Below are 18,648 nucleotides of genomic sequence, written 5' to 3' on the forward strand. Positions count from 1 at the left end.
GATGGAAGGGTGTGGACCTGTTCTGTACCATCGACGATGTTGTTATAGAATCAGTTACGAAGGCGCACAATGCGAGCGCTCATCTTCATTCGAATGATTTTTAAAATAATTGTGTTGAGATCAAAGTTTCGATTGAAATTTTGATTGACGCATTCTGGACTGTCCCTTACGCATACATTTTTTAATCGATAAAATATAGATTCTCTCGTTGAATATTCGTCGAGTCCCGAAGAAAATGATCTAAAGCGAATTCACACATGCAACTACTGCAGTGGATTTGTCCTGTGGCTCGTAGCCCAGATAACCAAGAGTATATTATAAGTTTGCGCGAATCCATTTCCGACTTTTTTTCTCGGCTAAGCGCATGGCGCACCGAGACACGAATTTCATGTAAATCTGCAATCGAATTTCCGGTTGCCTACCTCACGACTGCACGCGAGTTCACTACTATATATGCTGCTCTGGCCCTGGAGATTTTTGCTCTTTCGGGCTTAGCTTACAAAATGCACCCCGTACGTTCTCAAACTTAGAGGTATGGGTACGGGGGGAAAATACTCCAGTGAATAGTCCACTGCTGAATTCTGACGTGTGTGTGTGTATGTATGTATGTAAATCTCGGGTTTTTTTTATGGCCATCACTTTCGATCGGCACTTGGCGCTGCTAGTGCTTTTCGCCTTCCACCGCTCTATTCGGGGTGTCGAGGCTCTTTTTTTCGTCGAAAAGGACGAAAAAGCTACTCACACAGACCACCAATCGCCATGGGCACAATTGACGAATCCAGCTCGAGACGAAAGAGATTGAGAGATAAATGCGCGTGCAGTTAAAGGCTTGGTAAAAGAGGGCCAAGCTATACGGCGAACAAATGTTCGACAAAGCGACACACTTTCCGATTGTCACATCGTCAAAAATCCATCACGATTATTGGAACTTTTTTATTATTTATTATTCGCTTTTTTTATTCCATTAGTTTCAAGTGTTAATTATTATCTACTATTTATGGTCTTCCGCCGTTGCTATTAAACGTATTGAAGCTTGAAAATGAGATATGGTCAAATCGTTTGAGCAGATATTAACTTTCAACGGGTATAAGTTAGAAGCTTGTATTATCATTTTCTTTGTGCGCAGTAGAGCTTGGTCATATTTTACTGATAAATTTAGTACGAAATTAATCGAGTATATTATAAGTATAGAAAATACTCGGCTTACAAATAAATATCGCTCGATTTCAGTTTTTTTTGTTTCAATTAAAACTCTGAACGTGCTATTCGTGTAAACTCAGAAAAGTATTAAAATTTATTCATCGATTTTTAAAGTTCGTGTGAAAATAGTGAAAACGTGTAAAGAGGATGCGTACCTGTATGTGTCAACGTGCACAGTGTAGGTAACATAAGTACAGACTGCACCCGGTGGCCGGTTCTTTGTGTTTTTGTTTTCTTTGTTTCTTTGTTTCGCAGTGATCTCCACAAACCAATGAAACGAGTCATCGTTTGATCAGCCAAGCATACATACTGCTTTATCTATCTGTCCGTCTCTCTTTCTTTCTCTCTCTCTCTCTCTCTCTCTTTTCCTCTCTACAAATGTGAAATGTGCGAGTGGGTACGTGCGCGCGTGACACGCATTAGCTACTGTCGCTCTCTATCTTTCTCATTACTACTTTGCTCCGATAAATTTTTTCGTTTGTGTGAGCGCCTCCCTTCAAGTTCTCCATCCCTATCCCTCATATATACATTGAAACTCATCGCGACGTGATGCTCGCTGCGGTACTTTTCATTATCCTCTTTTTTACACTCTTTGAAATGTATTCCAATACCATCAGCGCCTCCCCGGTATATATGACCCCGTAATGGACTTTTATCTTTCGTCGTGCAGGGTTATAACAAATGATACGTTGTTGAAAAAAAAATTATCTCGTAATAATTACTCATAATGGAATAATAATCTCTAACGAGTATACACGCAGATTTAAAAAATGAGAGCTAAATACCGGTAGTTATAAATTACTATTTATTTTATGCTAACGCAGTACCATCTCTCTGAATTATGCTTCAAAGAAATCAACTTTAGTTTATGCTTTTAATCAAGGCTAAGACGTGCAAATAAATAAATCTTATAATCATTACAATGTAAAGAAACTAAAGCATGTAAAGGAGTCCTCTGAGCTGAGCACTTTAAGAAGTTATCATTTACAAATTAACTCGAATTGACTGTAAGTTTCGTTTCTCTTTCACGGATTTCCGCAACATCCTGTGCAGCGACGAAGGTTCAGCTTTGGTTTTACGATTAGCCGTCGCGCTACAACCATTCTTTCGTCTTACGCGAATTTCCTATCCATCGTGCGACTTCCGAACCAAGCAGCCCTGGCAATGTAATTGCGATCAGGATCAACGACATCGAGGATAAGCGAAATTTCCCGTGGTTGGAGCTTTTAAACTAATTGCAACGTGAATCGAAGATGCTCGAACGCGATGTTTCCTCAAAGATTCGGTATCCGTCGAATGCATCTCTCTTGATGCCGTCTCTCTTTCAAGAAAGAAAGAAAGAGAAAAAAACAGAACGAGCGACAAGAGAAAAATGAGATCGATTGACTTTTTTTCTTACTTATTTATATACGCGCAAGTTTTCTAGATTAAGAAAAAAAATTGATTTTAGCTTCCTATAAGTGCGTGCTTTACAAGATACATCTATTTTTTACTTTTATCTTGGTTTTATTTATATTGAATTTAACATCATTATTTTTTTCAAGTTTTTTCGTTATAAATTAATAAATGTTAACACTTGACAACTTTCACTTCAAAATTCAGTCTTGTAAAATTGCAATAAAAAATATCTTGAACTAAATAACTATCTATACCAAAATGTTCACTCTTACCGTTTATGCTGAATTCTGAGTCCTCTCCTTGGTTGCAGAGGAAGTCCATCTTTTAGCCAGTGCACTCTTGGAGGGGGTGAACCTCTCGTTCGACACACGAGCTTCACCCTGTCCCGGTACCTAGCCACTGAGTCTCTTAGCTCTGATAACGTGACTTCTCGCACTGAAAACATTAAAAGAAAAAGGTTTTAACTTGAATGTTGGGTCTGCATTACTACTATATACTATAATACTCTTTTCATTCATATTTTTTTTCGAGCGAAAGGGGTTACACATTTTGCTCGACGCAATTATTATTTCTCATAGTTCGCCGAGATCTCCGCGCAGACATGCCTCAACCTATCGCGAGATCGCATGTCATGAGAATATTATTTCACGTTTTCCACGGCTCTCTTCCTCTCTCTTTTTATTTCCTTCTCTTTGTCCCTTTTTTTCTATTTTTTTTCTTTTCAATATTGACCATGTTTTTTTAAAAAGAAAATATAGTCAAGGGCAGTCCGCACAGATCTTTGTGAAATAGCGTGATAACGAGATAGGATAGTTCAGAGAGGAGGAATGATTGACATCTGTTGGTTCGACTGGTTGGAAAACTACCTCAGCCGATAGTAATCGACCGAGATTGCCTCTAATTGCAAAGGAGTGAGAGAGAGAAGCCAAAGCACCTGCTGGATAGGACTATTGGCTTGCATTTCATTCGAATAATAGACTTGCTGTTTCACCTTATCCGCTAAATGCTGCAATCTCCTATTGCTATTTGTTTGTTAGGAGGTGACACAAAATTTACCTTGTGGCGTAACTCAATTACTGATAAATAATGAGTATTAGCTCGGTAGTTTAGGAACTTTTTTTAGTTTAATTTTAGAATAAGGCTGGAAAGCTGATCAGACATGTAAATTGTTGAAAATAATGAATACACCATTTATACGACTAATGATAACATTTCTGCGGTGAGAATGCAGATGCAAGGGGTGGGTGAACTATGAGTACAGTTTAGCATTTGTATGTAAGTAGATTGTAATACGCTAGAAAACAGAAAGGTAAAATCTGCATGTAGCCTCCTGCGGAAGTTTGAAGCGCGCGAAAGGAAGAGAGAGAGAGAGAGAGGGTAAGGTAGTGTAGGCAAAGTTCACTAAACTTTACTTAAGTAAATTTCACTTGGCTAAAACTTCACCAGCTCGAAATAGATCTTACTTAACACCCTTTACCGGGCGCATCAATTATGTAACACGCACCCAGTCACTATTAAAAAATTCATCTTAAATGAGATTGTTGTGCGTACAGTTTAATGAGCTGTTTTGCAGAGGTCGTCGTGACTTTTGTCTACCAAAATTTGACTCTTATATTTCGAAAGATTTTTAAACCGGAAATCTGATTTTTATCTCAATGTCTATGAAACTTTGAAAAAATAATATAGCACTTGTGTAAAGCGGATCTTTGACGAGAAATCGCTCGCCGTATCGTCAATAATAAACACGCTTTCGTTGCCAAAAGCTTGTGGTTTTGCACCAGTGCGCAAGAACAGTATGTTAAAAAAAAAGTCACAGCGCAACAGCCAACAGCCAGAAAAGCTCTGTATAAGAGAGAGCCGTAGAGAGGTTTGATTCGTCTTATCGCGTTGTGCCCATTCAAGCTGCAATGAAAACGAGAACTGAGCAAGCCAAACTCTATAAATGTGAAACTCAGCGGTTCTTGGCTTTGTATTAGTGTACGTGTGTATAGTTGGTTCGCGCGAGTGTTTCTCGTTCGCCGCTCCCTTGAGAACACAAGAGAGTGCGAGTCATATACCGCATTGCACTTGGTGAAACGCTATTTAACGATTAGCGTCTCGTTCGTAGTCTCGCTACCGGTCTCACGTTTGCCGAACGCGAAAATTCAAATGCAAATTTCACCTAGGCCACGAGAGACACGAAAAGGAGTACTATTGGTCGTAGTGGTGGCAGTACTGCTGCTGCTACTGCTGTTACTAAATAAATCCCCTTTCTCGTCCTAAAGCGCCACAGCAGGCACATCACATACCATTCTTTGATGAAAATTTCAAGTGGGAGTTAGCTGCGAAATTCACGCCGCAGGCTATAAAGAAAGTAGAAAAAGAAGAGGAAGCTCTCGTGCGACTGCGTAGTACGTGACACACGCGTGGTGGTATGTAGCCCGAGAGAAACGAAAAAATGACACGAGAGTTGTTGTAAACGAAGGGGCAAAAGGGACGGCGTATTCCACCTACGTGACATTGTAACGGATTCATATTTTCGAGTTAAGTTTTGAAAAGCGCTCAGTGCGCGTATTGTCGCCAAGACTAAATCTATCTGCTTTTCTTTCCGAATAAAGACTGAAAGCTATTGTCAGTCTTTGATCCTACGCGTATTGAAATACGTATTCATGCGATATGAAAGAATCACCTACTGTGCTTGGCTAGATAGAACTCCGTTTTAGGAATTGTTATTTAGAAAATTCCACTGTAAATTTTGAAGTTTTTGCTGTAAAATTGTAATGTATTATTTTTGATCGCATAAAATAATGTAATTGATAAGATATTTTTTTAATCATTTTTTATTGAGACCGTTTTTGACGTACTTCATATGAAACATTTTATCACAATGTTTATGGAGATATCAAAATAAATATTCAAACGCAAATGTGATTTTTATGGATACTGTGCACATAGACATGAAAAATAAAAAGTATAGATCGACGGAGAAATAAACGTTAAAAAACAACAAAAAAAACATTGAAGTAAAATTCTAGCTAAAGATTTATACAATGACATGAAGAATCAAAGGATCTGTGTGAAAAATACGATATGCAGCTCGAGCGAGAAAAATCAAAAAAATTTCATCGCTGTTTAAGCTGTAGGCATCATACATACTACACTCTCATACATCAAAGCTAGAGAATTTTGAAACACAAGCAAAATTGAAACAAAAAGTAATTTTTTCATTTATACTGAGTACTTGCGCCCCTAAAATTGGAATAATTGCTGCGGTTCACAAAAAGAGGCGATATTCATTATTAATTAAGCAGTTAGTACACGATGATACGAATGAACTCGACGCGTGTGCTAAATATTATCATTACAACGATTAGTTGATTAAAATGACGACGATTTATTTTTTTATGTTTATGATTCATAAACCCGTAGGTTAATGTTCATTATAAGCCTTACTTAATTACCATAGAGTAAAATGTTAATATACTATGATTAAATAGGTTCGAGGCACGTGAGCTCGCGTTGAAACTGCGAACGTTTAGCTTGGTTAGTAACTAAAAACAACTGATTTCCTTGTATCAACTATTTTTCATCAATCACACTCTTGAATCAGGTTACGTCTTTGATTATTAATATTATAAGTTACATTTTCATATCTTATTTACGCATATTAGCTTGCGATTTTAATACTCGTAATGACTCATCGTCATTTTAGTCATCAATCGGCTTCGAGTCTGATCCAACATAGTCTTGTTCTACTTTACTTGTAGTTAAAGTATTGGCAAGATCCTTCTCACGAAACACCTGCATTCAAAGTAGATCGAAACTAAGAAAATTGTTTTAAATGAATAAAACAAAAGGAGAAAAGAGAAAAAAGGTGACTCAGGGTACATTTGATTAATGGCGGTGTGCGCTACTTATAGCGGTAGCGTATAAACGACACGTTTGTGTGCAGGTACGAAGTTATGGAGATTTCAGGGTGGTGTTTTTTATCGATAGTTTTTTATCAATCGCAACACGCAAAGCCTATGTTCTTAGTCGCAAAAGGTTCTTGTGCGCGCGACACACTTTATCTCTCAGCAATGAACGCGAAATCGATCCGTAGTAGCTACACGTCGAAAAATACTTTACGGATTAAATAATATGCAAACTCGTAGAAAATAACTTTCCACTCACTTTGGCGCAAAGCCTTTATTTATTTTATTTTGATTTAGCAAAGCATCAGGCATACATTCTGCAGCTGCGCTATCGCACGAGTTGCTCTGTTATTACGAAGCTTTTCGTTCGTTACGTTCGTTCAGTTTCGAGAGTTTGAAAATCTCTATGAAAAGCGATTTCCGCCGCTAACTTGAAACAAATAAAAAGGAGTTAAAATTAAACTTGGTATTCGCGAAAATTTAATACAGCTTGTCAGTCATTCCGTACGTTAACTGCTAATCTCTCGAGCCAGTCCAGTTACAGTACGCTGCAAAAACTTGTAAATAACAAATCAACTTTTCGAGGCTTACGAAATTGGCTTATAGCACACACTCCAACACGAAGCTCTTCTGCGCGATGGGATGCTCTTGCGAAGAATATAGGTACTATCAGCAGCAGCTCAACCCTTCGATAATAATGAGAACAAAAACAAGGGGCTACCACTTCTATACTCAGCTGCAGTATATAGCTTTCGCTGCTAGTTGGATGGGTGGGAGGCTTAGTTGGCAAAACTTTGAATGAGTGAGTCAGTCTGCATGTACTTCGTATACACATACACGTTTCTGATGGAAGTGAACAAGGCTCGTTTGCACAGCGCGCAAGCACATTCTATGGCAATTTATCAAGACTTTGCTTTGAGTCGCCCGCGCTTCTCTCCTCTGCCCTTGCTCCCTTCTCCCTCCTCGGACCTCATGCCGCGAGAGCTAATGAAGTGCACCATGGTAATATTTAAGCACCGTTCCTCTTTGTGATGGCACGAGGTCCGCGTGGCCCGAGTATATGGCTTCCAATACTGAAATATCACCGACAAGGAAAGAGTCAAGTACTTTGCGTGTTTTGACTAGCTACTGCGCCTCTACCTCCCGTCTACTTTGCCAAAGTATTTATCCGTTCCCACCCCTAACCTCCTCCTCCCCCTTTTCTTTGCTATATAGCGTTACAGTGCATTAGCGAAATGACGCTCGATCGCGTTTGCTAGCTTCTTTTACGTACATATACATTTGCGTGTACGTGCTAAAAACGTTTTTTAGTTCATTTAAGCAAATGCTATATTCTAAACGTAACAGAATTTTCGTTTGAGCTGTTTACTCTCTTTTTATAGATTTTACGTGAAATGCAGTTACTACTTTTACTAAATAATAATTTTTGTTTCGTTGCATAGACTTTTTAATAATTTAAGTCTTATTTGAGAGCTGTCATTGCCGAAATAGATCTGGCTAAAATATGAAATAACCGAAATGCATCTTAATTATCCTCGATACATTGTGAATCGAATATAATTCATCTTAATAATCAACCTATAGCTGCAAGTTTGGTCTAGACCGATAAAGTGATTAGTTGAATAAGTTGCGGTTCTGCGTATATATATCTATATACTATATACAGTATATATCTATATACAGAGGACGTCTCCAGTTATTCTATATTGATTCTTCTTCTGTAGCTTTCTTGTTATCTCTGAAACAAGAGAGTGGTGCAAGGTTTCGCTCGCTTGCGCTGAAAAGACCATTGTTACAAGCATATATTGTGATGGGGAAACGTCTAAGACAGAGACTTTTAGAGATTCTCTTTCAGTTGTTACATCGAATGTATAGCACAGCTATTACTTTTAAAACATAGTTATCATCTGGAGTTTGATACAAAATTTGCAAATTTCGTATGCTTGTCTATGAAAAAATAAGGTATTGAATTTTTAGGCAAATATTGACCATGTGGATTTTGATTTGAAATGAAAAAATAATGTTACGAATTTATCTTATCATTTGGAACTTCTAGAATATTGTTTAAGACTAATTTGTAGCTATAGAATTACTTTATCTCCATACGCTAACCGTTTGTCAGAAATCTAGTAGAGTGCACAATTCCAGTTAGAGTAAGTTTTGAAAATAGAACACTCTCTAGCTTGCTTGTAAAATAGAATATTTTATTTTCAATATCAATGCACTGAAGAAAATAGTTAAATTCTAAGAATAAAAAATTGTAATTGTAAACTTAATTCTGCTATGAAAACCACGTGCCATGCGAAATTTCCTTGTTAATTCTATATAATTTGAAAAATTCTCTTTTGGTAAATGGTGCAGAGCCGAGCCAAACATCATACGGTTTGGCACTGAGCCGAATCTGGATTCATCAAAATGTCGACAGTAGCCCAATATATAATGAGTTTACATTATACATGGCCACGCGGAACTGGATATCTAGAACCTAGAGGTTATTGAACTTATCGGACTTTTCCGCTCTTCTTAAAGCCGCGGCCAAGTCAAGCTTTTTATATATGTGTACTCAATCCGCGATACGTTTTTTATGTGTACAGCTCTCGGTCTCGCGCGGAAAGGCTGGCCGTATTGTTTGGACGCTGGCTTTTGCCAAGACGCCGCCCATACGCATAGGGCTGTTCGTTGTACTCGAAGTGTCGAGCGCGATAAATTCCACGGTCGCGTCCGCGCTCGTGTATATATACACAGTCTGTAGCAGAATTAATGGTCGTTGCGAGGAGCGTAGCGGCAAGTTTGATAGACGAGCGGGTATGAGAAAGCCAGAAGGATGAAGCTTTTATGAGCTTGCGAAGGGACGATCGTCCCTGCTTGATTAGCTCTTGTATAGCGCCACCACGGCCGCATGAGTGTGTATATGCGTCGAGCTAGTCTACTTGCGGCATTATTGATGAGGCTACAAAGGCGCTTTTGAGACTTTATTGAGTGCTCTCTGATATATTGTGGCCGGATAAAATGATCAATCGATAATTGAACGTATAAAAATAACGATTAATCACGATTAGCATCTGCGGAGTGCTAACCATATATACTTCGAAACTTAAGAAGTTGTTGTCTTGGACTTTATGAGGGGGGTATAAAAGTTTATAATTCGATCAATGGATCCTCGCACGTTGTTGATGTTAATTGAGAATTAGGTAAACTCTATGAATGATCGTATATCTTCTCATACTCTCCGTCGGGAAATTAAAATATAAAAGCGCCTGATCATCGAATATTTATACTGAAAGATCCTCTTTCGGCGCGTGTAAAAGTCCATTAAAAATGCGGCTAACTGCAGCCTCTTTTCCTCGCCAAAAATCTCATGAATTTTCAGCTCAGCTCCTACATCAAGTCCGATTATATGACTTAAAATATATAGGCGTTATAAAGCAAATCCTGTAAAAAAGGAGGTCGGTGGTTATACACACGCGTGCGCGGAAATATCGCATAGTAAGGGGCTTGAAGCGTGAAAATAATGCAGCGTTCTCTATCTCTTGGAGAACAGAGAGCAACTGAAATTTATGTAGATGGCTTTAGATTTTGTAGCGGGGAGTTGTAACAGCTTTTGCTTAAATCATGACCTTAACCTCTAGTGAAATACCCACTTCTTCTTCTTCCTCTTCTTCGGTGCCTTTTCCTTCTTTCCCAAAAAAAGTGAGACATTTTTTTCTCCCTCTGCTAAGGAGGTACACCGAAATATCGGAAGACTCTTTGACTTCGAGTCTATATACCACTTATCTGGTTATTCAGTGAGTAACTGCGCCCACAATGTTCACGGCCTGTTACCCACTCCAGGGTGCTTTCATTAATCAAAAAATATCGACGAACGCGTGAACCTTGGTATTTAGCATTGATGAGATCAAGAGAATTTATGCGAGTATATGCGCTGGATGCATTAGACGATAGTTTGGAAAAGGGAGATGAAAATCTCTTGACTAATGGTCACTTTAATGCTTCAGCTTTGGGCGCACTCACATTTATCGAGGGTCATGATACACAAAAGTAGATTAAGTTGTTGCTGAGCGCATGGCTTGCTTCCCGTATTCAACATTTATGTTACGTAACACGCACAAATGCACACACATGCATACTGTAAAATGAATGAGAAATGTGCTATGAACTGTACTATGAATGTTATAGAGGGTTGATGGTACTACAGGCATTGATGAATTTGGGGTATCTGCTTTTGTATTGATGCTGATTCGGAGCTACTTCAGCGAAAGGGTACTCACATACCACACGGATACTGCCGGATTCCCTCAGGATTCTGCGTTGGGTCCGAGGCTCGAAGAAAAAGGTAAGCATGCTAATAAAAGAGAAGAAAAAAAAGTAACAGCCTTCCTAATATAACGAAGTATACTTGGTTTAAATGTCTAACATCACTCATGTCATGTGATCGAGCCTTTTTCTGAATGAATTGAGAAAACGAGTTTAGGGATTTTTAATGAACAGGATTCAGAATCTCAAGACAAATACGAATCCCAGACCCGACTTCCTGAACAAAATTCAAGATAAAGCCTTATAAGGCCTTCGTACAAGAGTGTATGAAAGACACATCATGTACTTACCATCCAGGAAGAAAGGGATAATAATAATTATTTACTTACTTTTAGTATAGAGAATTTTAAATTTGTGGACAAAGTCGCCGAAAAAATGGTTTTCAAGGCTCGTAAGGCGTACAATAAATATTAAAGTATCAAGGAATCAGCGTTCATGCAAAATGAATTACATCGTCAGTCACAACAAAAGTAAATCAGTAAAATATTAATTATCGGCGTATGCGCTGCTAGCGTGGCATAGTGTTGACCAAGTTATATAGCAGCTAATGAACGCGAATAATTGAAAATATGTCCGAGTTGCTTCCTGCTGCTCCGGTTTTGGGCGCTCGGATGCTTTATTTACACTTGCTACCACGTCAGCTTTCGTATATAAACTTGCCGCTCTCGGTTAGGTATATGCGGCATATATATATTCGTATACCTGCGTACACATATTATAGTGTTTAATAATAACGGCCGCTGCTTTGATATCGAAGAATCATATTATTATAACTCATAACTGGCTTAGAGTGCGCTGAGCAAACAATTAATTGAATTGGCCATTTCTGTATACGATACGGCAGATTAATTGGCGCAGATGAATATCTATATACGCACCACGTACAAATTTATATATCCAGTTTCATAAATTATAAATAACCAGAGTTTGTATCGCAGATGTATTACAGTTTTGCGTGTAGTAATATGTCATTCAAGAGGAGAGGAAGAGAATAACTAAATTCATACAAAGAAGAATCCCACGCGTTTGGTGAGTCGAGCGTTAAAATAATAAGAAATTGTCGCCAATTATAACTTGTTCCTTCTTCGAAATTCATATCTCGTTAAAATTGCGCAAAATTAGCGCGTTGTTTGCTAACTTTTTGTCATCTTTAATAATTAAGTAAGTTCATTTTCATCGTATTCTCCGCAAGTACCAGGTATTACAGCCACACTGCATTACTTTTGGGCAAAAAAGTTTTTGCACTTTCGCTAAGAAAGGCCAATATGTGGGGTATCGTTTACAAAAGACGCAAAAACGTTACAACATGACGTAATCTGCTATAGTGCGAGGGCTGTTCATTGCAGATACGTAACCATAGCCGAGCCAACATACAACTGCTGATGTAATTTAACAAAGAGCAGAATGATGAGCTATATCCAGGAGCTTATCAAGTATAAATGCCAATTGTTTAATATGTATGCGGAAGCGAGAGGTAGAGCGAGACCGCTACAGTGACCTGAACAAACATCTCGCAAAGTTTATCCAGTGTCTCGACGATGCAGCTTTTGGTATTGCGTATACGTATACACTTGGAGGTGTAGTCCTATTCTTATAGTACCGTAAAAGGGCTTGTTTTAATTAGGAAGAACTTGGGTTCGCTAGATCCGCTCTTACCCCAGCTTCAGCTGTCTCCTGCTCCTGCAATTATTAATTCTTAAACGTACTCACATGCATACAATGAAACGCACAAAATTAAACTTTTCACTGTTTTTGACGCTTAGTCTCTTTCTTCATTTCTCTCTCTGTTTTTCTAACATATATTATTATATCTATACATTCAGGTACCTATTTATTGTTTTTCTCTTTTCTACTCATGACATACTTATAATAAGCTTACATTTCATCAAAGAATATACTGCGGGTTGTTTCTTTACCTCAATATACAAGCGAAGCTGCAGAGCAGCAGCAAGCAACAGCCGAGTTATTATTTGTTAGAGATTATTCCACCGTTATAACTGGGCAGGACATACTTGCCACGCATAAGCTTCCTCTTCCTCCGTACCCCATCTTTCTTTCTCTCATTCATTCGCTTTCTGCATTTCAATGATAAAATACTCGTGGATTAAACAGTTATAACGAGGAAGGAACTGCTTTTAACAAACGCGTGCCGAATAAAAAAGAGCTTTAGAGCTTTCTGCAAATTTCCAGGCCAGACACTTGGAGCGAGAAAAGGATTTTGTTTATTTATTTCAAATAAAGGATCATAATTAGATTTGCACTAAAAATTTACACGAATTATTTTTTAAATAATCTGAAGCAGTTGTGTTAGCGTTGGGTTCAAGTTACGCGGATTTCACAAAACCAATGTTTTATTTTTAAAATTAAGATTTAAAAATTGAGAAAAGTGGAAAGCGTGAGTAGATTTAATTGATTTTGGTCAGGGGACGAATCAAGGTTTTCTGCCGATAAAATCTTATCTGAAAAATTAACATTTCAAAAATGCCATTTCATTCAGCTCGTATTTTGATTCATCGCAATGTACGCCAGTCAGGTTCTCGCATGACGCCGCATGGCGGAAAAATTGAAGTATACTCGTCGCAGCAGCTCGTCGCACCTAAGGTGCCGCCGCGTGCTGTAGTGGAGCCTCATCGACATGACGGTTAAGTACGTATGAAAAGTGCGAGCAGCCTAGGTGAGACGCGCCGTTCGCCCTTCTAGCCGTACATACTTGAGAGAAAGCGAAGTGCATAAATATATACACAAGATGGTTCGTAGGGACAGTTATCAAGTGTAGGTGCACACTCAACTGAAATGTTTATATAGTCTGGCCGGGCTACACTGCGTAACATCTATATGCGCCCAGCGCAAAGCCTTGTATACCGTGCCAGCTCACGAGCGCTACAAATAGAATTCCATTACCGAGAGACCCTTTTATTTTTGCGTGCGCGAGTATCTGCCGTGCGAATTTCCAATTTTTTTGTCCTACCTTGGCTTCGGCGTACTTTCCAGCGCAATGAGCTCGAATTTTTCGCAATCATCGAAGTCGATGATGCAAATTATTATTCAATTTAATTCTCGACGAGCATGCGCACTAGTTCTGCCGACGTCTTACTCTTATTAATCGGCTTCCTTTTGACGCATTATTTTCTTTTGTGAAATCTGACTGATTCCAGGATAAAGATGTCTCTCCATCTAGATTGATGAAAGCGACGCGCCAAAATGACATTCCCCTGGCAAAAGAGATTTTGGAGTCTATCTTCTGATATATATAAAGTTGAATCATGTATCGCGTTAACTTTACAATCCTCATGATTGTAGTTGACAGGTATATATTTATGTTTATAAAGCTAATTACTTTTTAGAGTTTTCCTAGTTTTACCGGGCCTGCAGGTGTGTGCGCGCTTATACTTGTACTGTTGCGCCAGAAGAATATCTCGTACATGAGTAGCAGAGCACTTTATGCAGCTACCTTTGTAGTTTGATATTTGCATGTGCGCGCGCGCGCGTTGAAATAATTCTCGCGGTAACACGACGGCACGAGAGAAAGAGAGAGAGAGAGGCAAGGCATAGAGCAGCTAGTGCAGAGATTTCATAGTCGCGAGCGTGCACCGGTATACCCCTCGCATTATTCTGCAAAGGGATTTGTTTTCTCTCTGAGGGAGAAAGTGATATTTCTCTCTTTTGCTGCTGCTTCTGTTCTCACTAGACAGCTGAGCCGATTAATTTGTAAAAGGGATTTCCCAGCGCAATTATGGGTAATAGATGGCGCTGTTAGCTTTTTTCTGCTTCGAGATCTTTTTCCAGCAAAGGAATTTTCCTAAAAACTAGCTTGATCTGAAGACCGACTGATGAGAGCAGTATTAGAATAAACTGTTCTTTATTCAAGAGTGTAATGTTTCGTCATACTTATAAAAGGGGTCTGCTCGAATAACAAGGTGAAGGGGAAAAATATCTGGAAGTGAGCTAGACGAAAAATTTTTAAATATGCCAGAATGTATATTAATTTTTCGTTACATAAAAATATTAACTCGACAAATATATGATATAATGGATATCGTACATTGAGGTTCTTGCTATTTTCCAAGCTGCTTACCCGAGGTAAAAAGCATGAACCTATCGAGTATCACCCGGACTTTCATTCCCAAAAATTTACAAAGTAATGTTAATTAATACCTCATAAATTGTATTATGGTACATCAAGTCTTAGGGCCACGAAAATTCTGAATATATCAAAAAACGCTGTAAAGATGAAAATAAAAACCTAAATACATAAAAAATAACTTTGTGTGTGTGCTGATTCGATTCGAGTGAGCGACGATTCGATAATGTTATAACTCCCCAGAAAATGTTACATTATCGTTGAAGTTTTATAATGCGCGAAAATTTTACACGTTAAAGCGCAGCGTAGGTCGAAGATAAATTGTTGAAAACTCTGAACATTTGTTAGTATACACCGAGATAGTTGAAAAAAATCTTTCTCGCTTTCACATTTATCGCCTCTTACGAGCGATCGTTCATCTTTTGAGTGAATCAAACGCATGTGGAGCCCATGCGCAGAGTTTAAAAGCCAAGAGAGTGAAAGAGAGAAAGAGAGACAGCGAGAGAACGGAGCAGACTAAAAGCTGCGGCGTGAGCAGGCTGTCGTCGATGCGATGCATCGTGCGCGACCACGAGGAATCCCATTAAACGCCACTGCGCACAAGCAAATCAAATTTGCTCGCAAGCAACCAAGGACAAAGCGAACGACGACGAAGGAGCGAGATCTTCGTCAGTTGTATAACGCGATTCTCTTGTAACATAAAGACGAAGACGTGCACGGAAGCGTTAAGGATTCAGCCGCTGCTGCATTGCAAGAACTTGAAGCTGCTGCTGCCGAACGCTGCTTGCTATAAGGAGGACAATGTCGATGATTCCACAGCTCGAGGATGCGTCACCTTCGTTCTTCGAGCACCGAGGAAAGCCAAAAGGATGCTCGTGTATAGGCGTGGTATATATATACGCCGCTGGAGAAATTGTCGACGAAGTTGCAGCTGTCGAAAAAGTATAGACGACTGGATAGTTCATAAAAGGAGGAAATGTTAAAAGTTCAAGGAGATTATAAAAAGTAGAAGGTCATCCGACTGAACGTGTAATTGAGGTCTTTACTCTTTTGGTTTCATTCAACTCGCTTCACGCTACTAAAACTTATTCGTAGTTTGGAAAATTTATAACAATTTTAAAATAATAGATTTATTACACACCGTGTAAAATTTCCGGTGAAATTTGATTTTTGAAATGCCTTTAACCAAAATTTCGTTATAAGCATAATTTTCAATCTTTGAAGAATTTATCCCTACATGTTTAGAGAGCGATTTTTACGATTCAATTCGTAATAGCACCATGTGTATTTTTGCAACGCAACTTGACTTCGTGACATTTATTTAATTATGCTTATTAATAACATCCTTGCGAGAAAAACCTTCACGCGATAGAGCAAAACGGGCTGTACATCCGTATTCAGCGACCAAAAAACATATGATATACTGCAATGGTTGCCAGGACAGAGCACTTTTTTGTGTGTCTGTGTAATTAAAGAAATTTTAAATCTCACTGAAATATACTCATTTTCTTACACTCATATTCATATAAATCAAAAAATACCCCAGTTCAAAAAATGAGTATTTAATTAAATAAAAAACTTGAATATAGATAGTCAATTTTACAATTTTTCGCTTCCTCAAAACCCTCTTTTTTTAAATCGATGATGATTATATTTTGCTCCCTAAAAGTTAATTTTAATTTTCAGACAATAAAATTCAAATTGATTTGATATATTTTAATATTTAGCACAACATCAGGAGAAACGATTGACGACAAATAATAATAATCTTTCACTTTGCTGACATAATTTGACTTGATTAGTTATTCGTAACTTAATGCATATGTATCAAATATGTGAACGACATTGTCCTCGTTTATATATTTAAAATGTTTAAACTTATAATACACGAATCAACTATGAGAATTTATATCCACATTTTTCAACAATATGTGTATAGATTGACGTTGAATTTTAATTGGAATATCTGCCGATACAGTATTATTTGTATCTTTTCTATGCAGCCCTAATTCGTGAGAAATTTTGTCCGTCACGTATTCGTCGATATCCGCTTAATCAATTCGATTGAAGTATCTCAGTTACAAAATTTGTGAACAAAAATTTTTTATTGTTTTTGGAATTTCGAGATGGATAGGGTTATTTGGAATTTTATGTGCGACACATGAAAATTTCAATTTCCTCCCGAATAGCCTAACCCGCATTCAAATAGATGTTAAAAGGATTTTTTTGATTAAATATATTTCTTCATATCAGTGAAATCAATAGTTTGATGTAAAATTAAAGAAAAGCTGACAAAATTCCCGGAATTGTCCAGATCAAACTACTTATAAATTGAAATATTGTTTCTTCTTCAAGAAGATCACGAGCTTTTCAACGTGCAGTAGTACCCCCGACGACATATAACGAGCGCGTTCGTAATATAGCGCGGCGCGGTATTAGGTGACAACTTTGGGTACTAATTGCAAATGCACTATGACAGAGTATGGTCGCATGAACGCAAGCAAAACGTTTCATTATGAGTGTACCGTGCACAACTCCCCGCGTTTGTATTTTTGTAGGTGCGTTTGGTTTGAAGAGTAATTTATAGAAATATTTCGAAGCAGCTGCATCTAACAAGGAAAATGATGTCACTACTGAAGGGTCCAGTGGTAAAGTGATGCTACCAGCATCTGGTGAATTATTTTTTCTCTGGAGGTTCTGTTTAATTTTACTCAGAAAATTTATTCTCGCACTATTTCTCGTAAATTTTTCGTAATGAATCAATATGTGCATGCATACTCCTCGTACATGTTTTATTACGCCGTGTAATGCAAATCGAGCACCTCTTCTATTTTAACAACAACGGCGCAGCAGCGCACAACTTGAGAAATACACTTGCTTAGCAAGAGTTTGCGGTGTTAATTAAGACGTTGGAGTGCTGATATGTTTAGTAACCAGCTCGCGGTACAAAAGAGGGCCACGCGTAACATTTTGTAGAAAAGTTTCTTTGTGCGTTGCAGTTCTTGTTTACACAAGTGACAACGCGTCTGAATAATCGTTTTTCTTCGGGGTGAAGTCGTATCCATGGCCTAGCATCTCGCGTTTAGGGCCGCTCAAACTTTAATTTCTCGGCAGCCGATAGCAAGATGCCGTTCGATGATACCGTACACAAACAGCAGCGTGGCGCGTATCCCACGATATTTTAGGCGTACGCGCGAGAGCCGCAACGAGCTTTTCAGAAAGTTTTCCCTTGGCCTCGGGGTGCTCTTGACATCGCGCCACTGCTACGTACACCCGCTGCTCCTCGAGTCTCTCCTGTACCTCGGTACTAGCATGGCGTGCGTCTCACTCATCAAGCATAGTATTTTTGCTCTTGAGTCTTTATTGTTGTTACAGCATTGTACATGTAGGAAAGTAGTATTTGTAGAGTGCACAGCAACAGCAGCAGAGTATCCCTATGAGTCGCAATGGAACAAAAGACGTGTAAGAAAATGCAAGAATGAACGCGTACACGTATAGACGCACACACATATACGTGGTGGTATCAGAGCATATTTTTTCATTCAGCTGGCGCAAAAGAGAACGAGAGAGAGAGACCGAAACATTGTTCAGGCGCCAATGAAGCCATAGAATTTCTGGCTACTAGTAGTATGAGAAGAATATGTTTGCGTGAGTTGTTAGAAAGAAGGAAGCAGGGTGTATAACATAAAGAAAAGGAGGAGATACTTGTGGCACAGAGGGACAAAGAGCAGAGGGTAGTAGGAAGATCCTCGAGCTTTCTTC

General features: G+C 38.6%; 1 protein-coding gene across 2 annotated transcripts in view; it reads right to left on the reverse strand.

Annotated features, from left to right (window-relative positions):
* LOC106651818 (protein vein) overlaps positions 1-18,648 on the reverse strand; it is a 189,406-nt gene that overhangs the window by 97,419 nt on the left and 73,339 nt on the right. For both annotated transcript variants that reach the window (XM_023460076.1, XM_023460075.1), the window contains exon 2: positions 2,871-3,033. In XM_023460076.1, the coding sequence (XP_023315844.1) occupies positions 2,871-3,033 (163 nt within the window). The remainder of the gene's footprint in view (positions 1-2,870; positions 3,034-18,648) is intronic.

Source organism: Trichogramma pretiosum, unplaced genomic scaffold (assembly GCF_000599845.2).
Source record: "Trichogramma pretiosum strain Unisexual culture from Peru unplaced genomic scaffold, Tpre_2.0 scaffold42, whole genome shotgun sequence".
Classification (NCBI taxonomy): domain Eukaryota; kingdom Metazoa; phylum Arthropoda; class Insecta; order Hymenoptera; family Trichogrammatidae; genus Trichogramma; species Trichogramma pretiosum.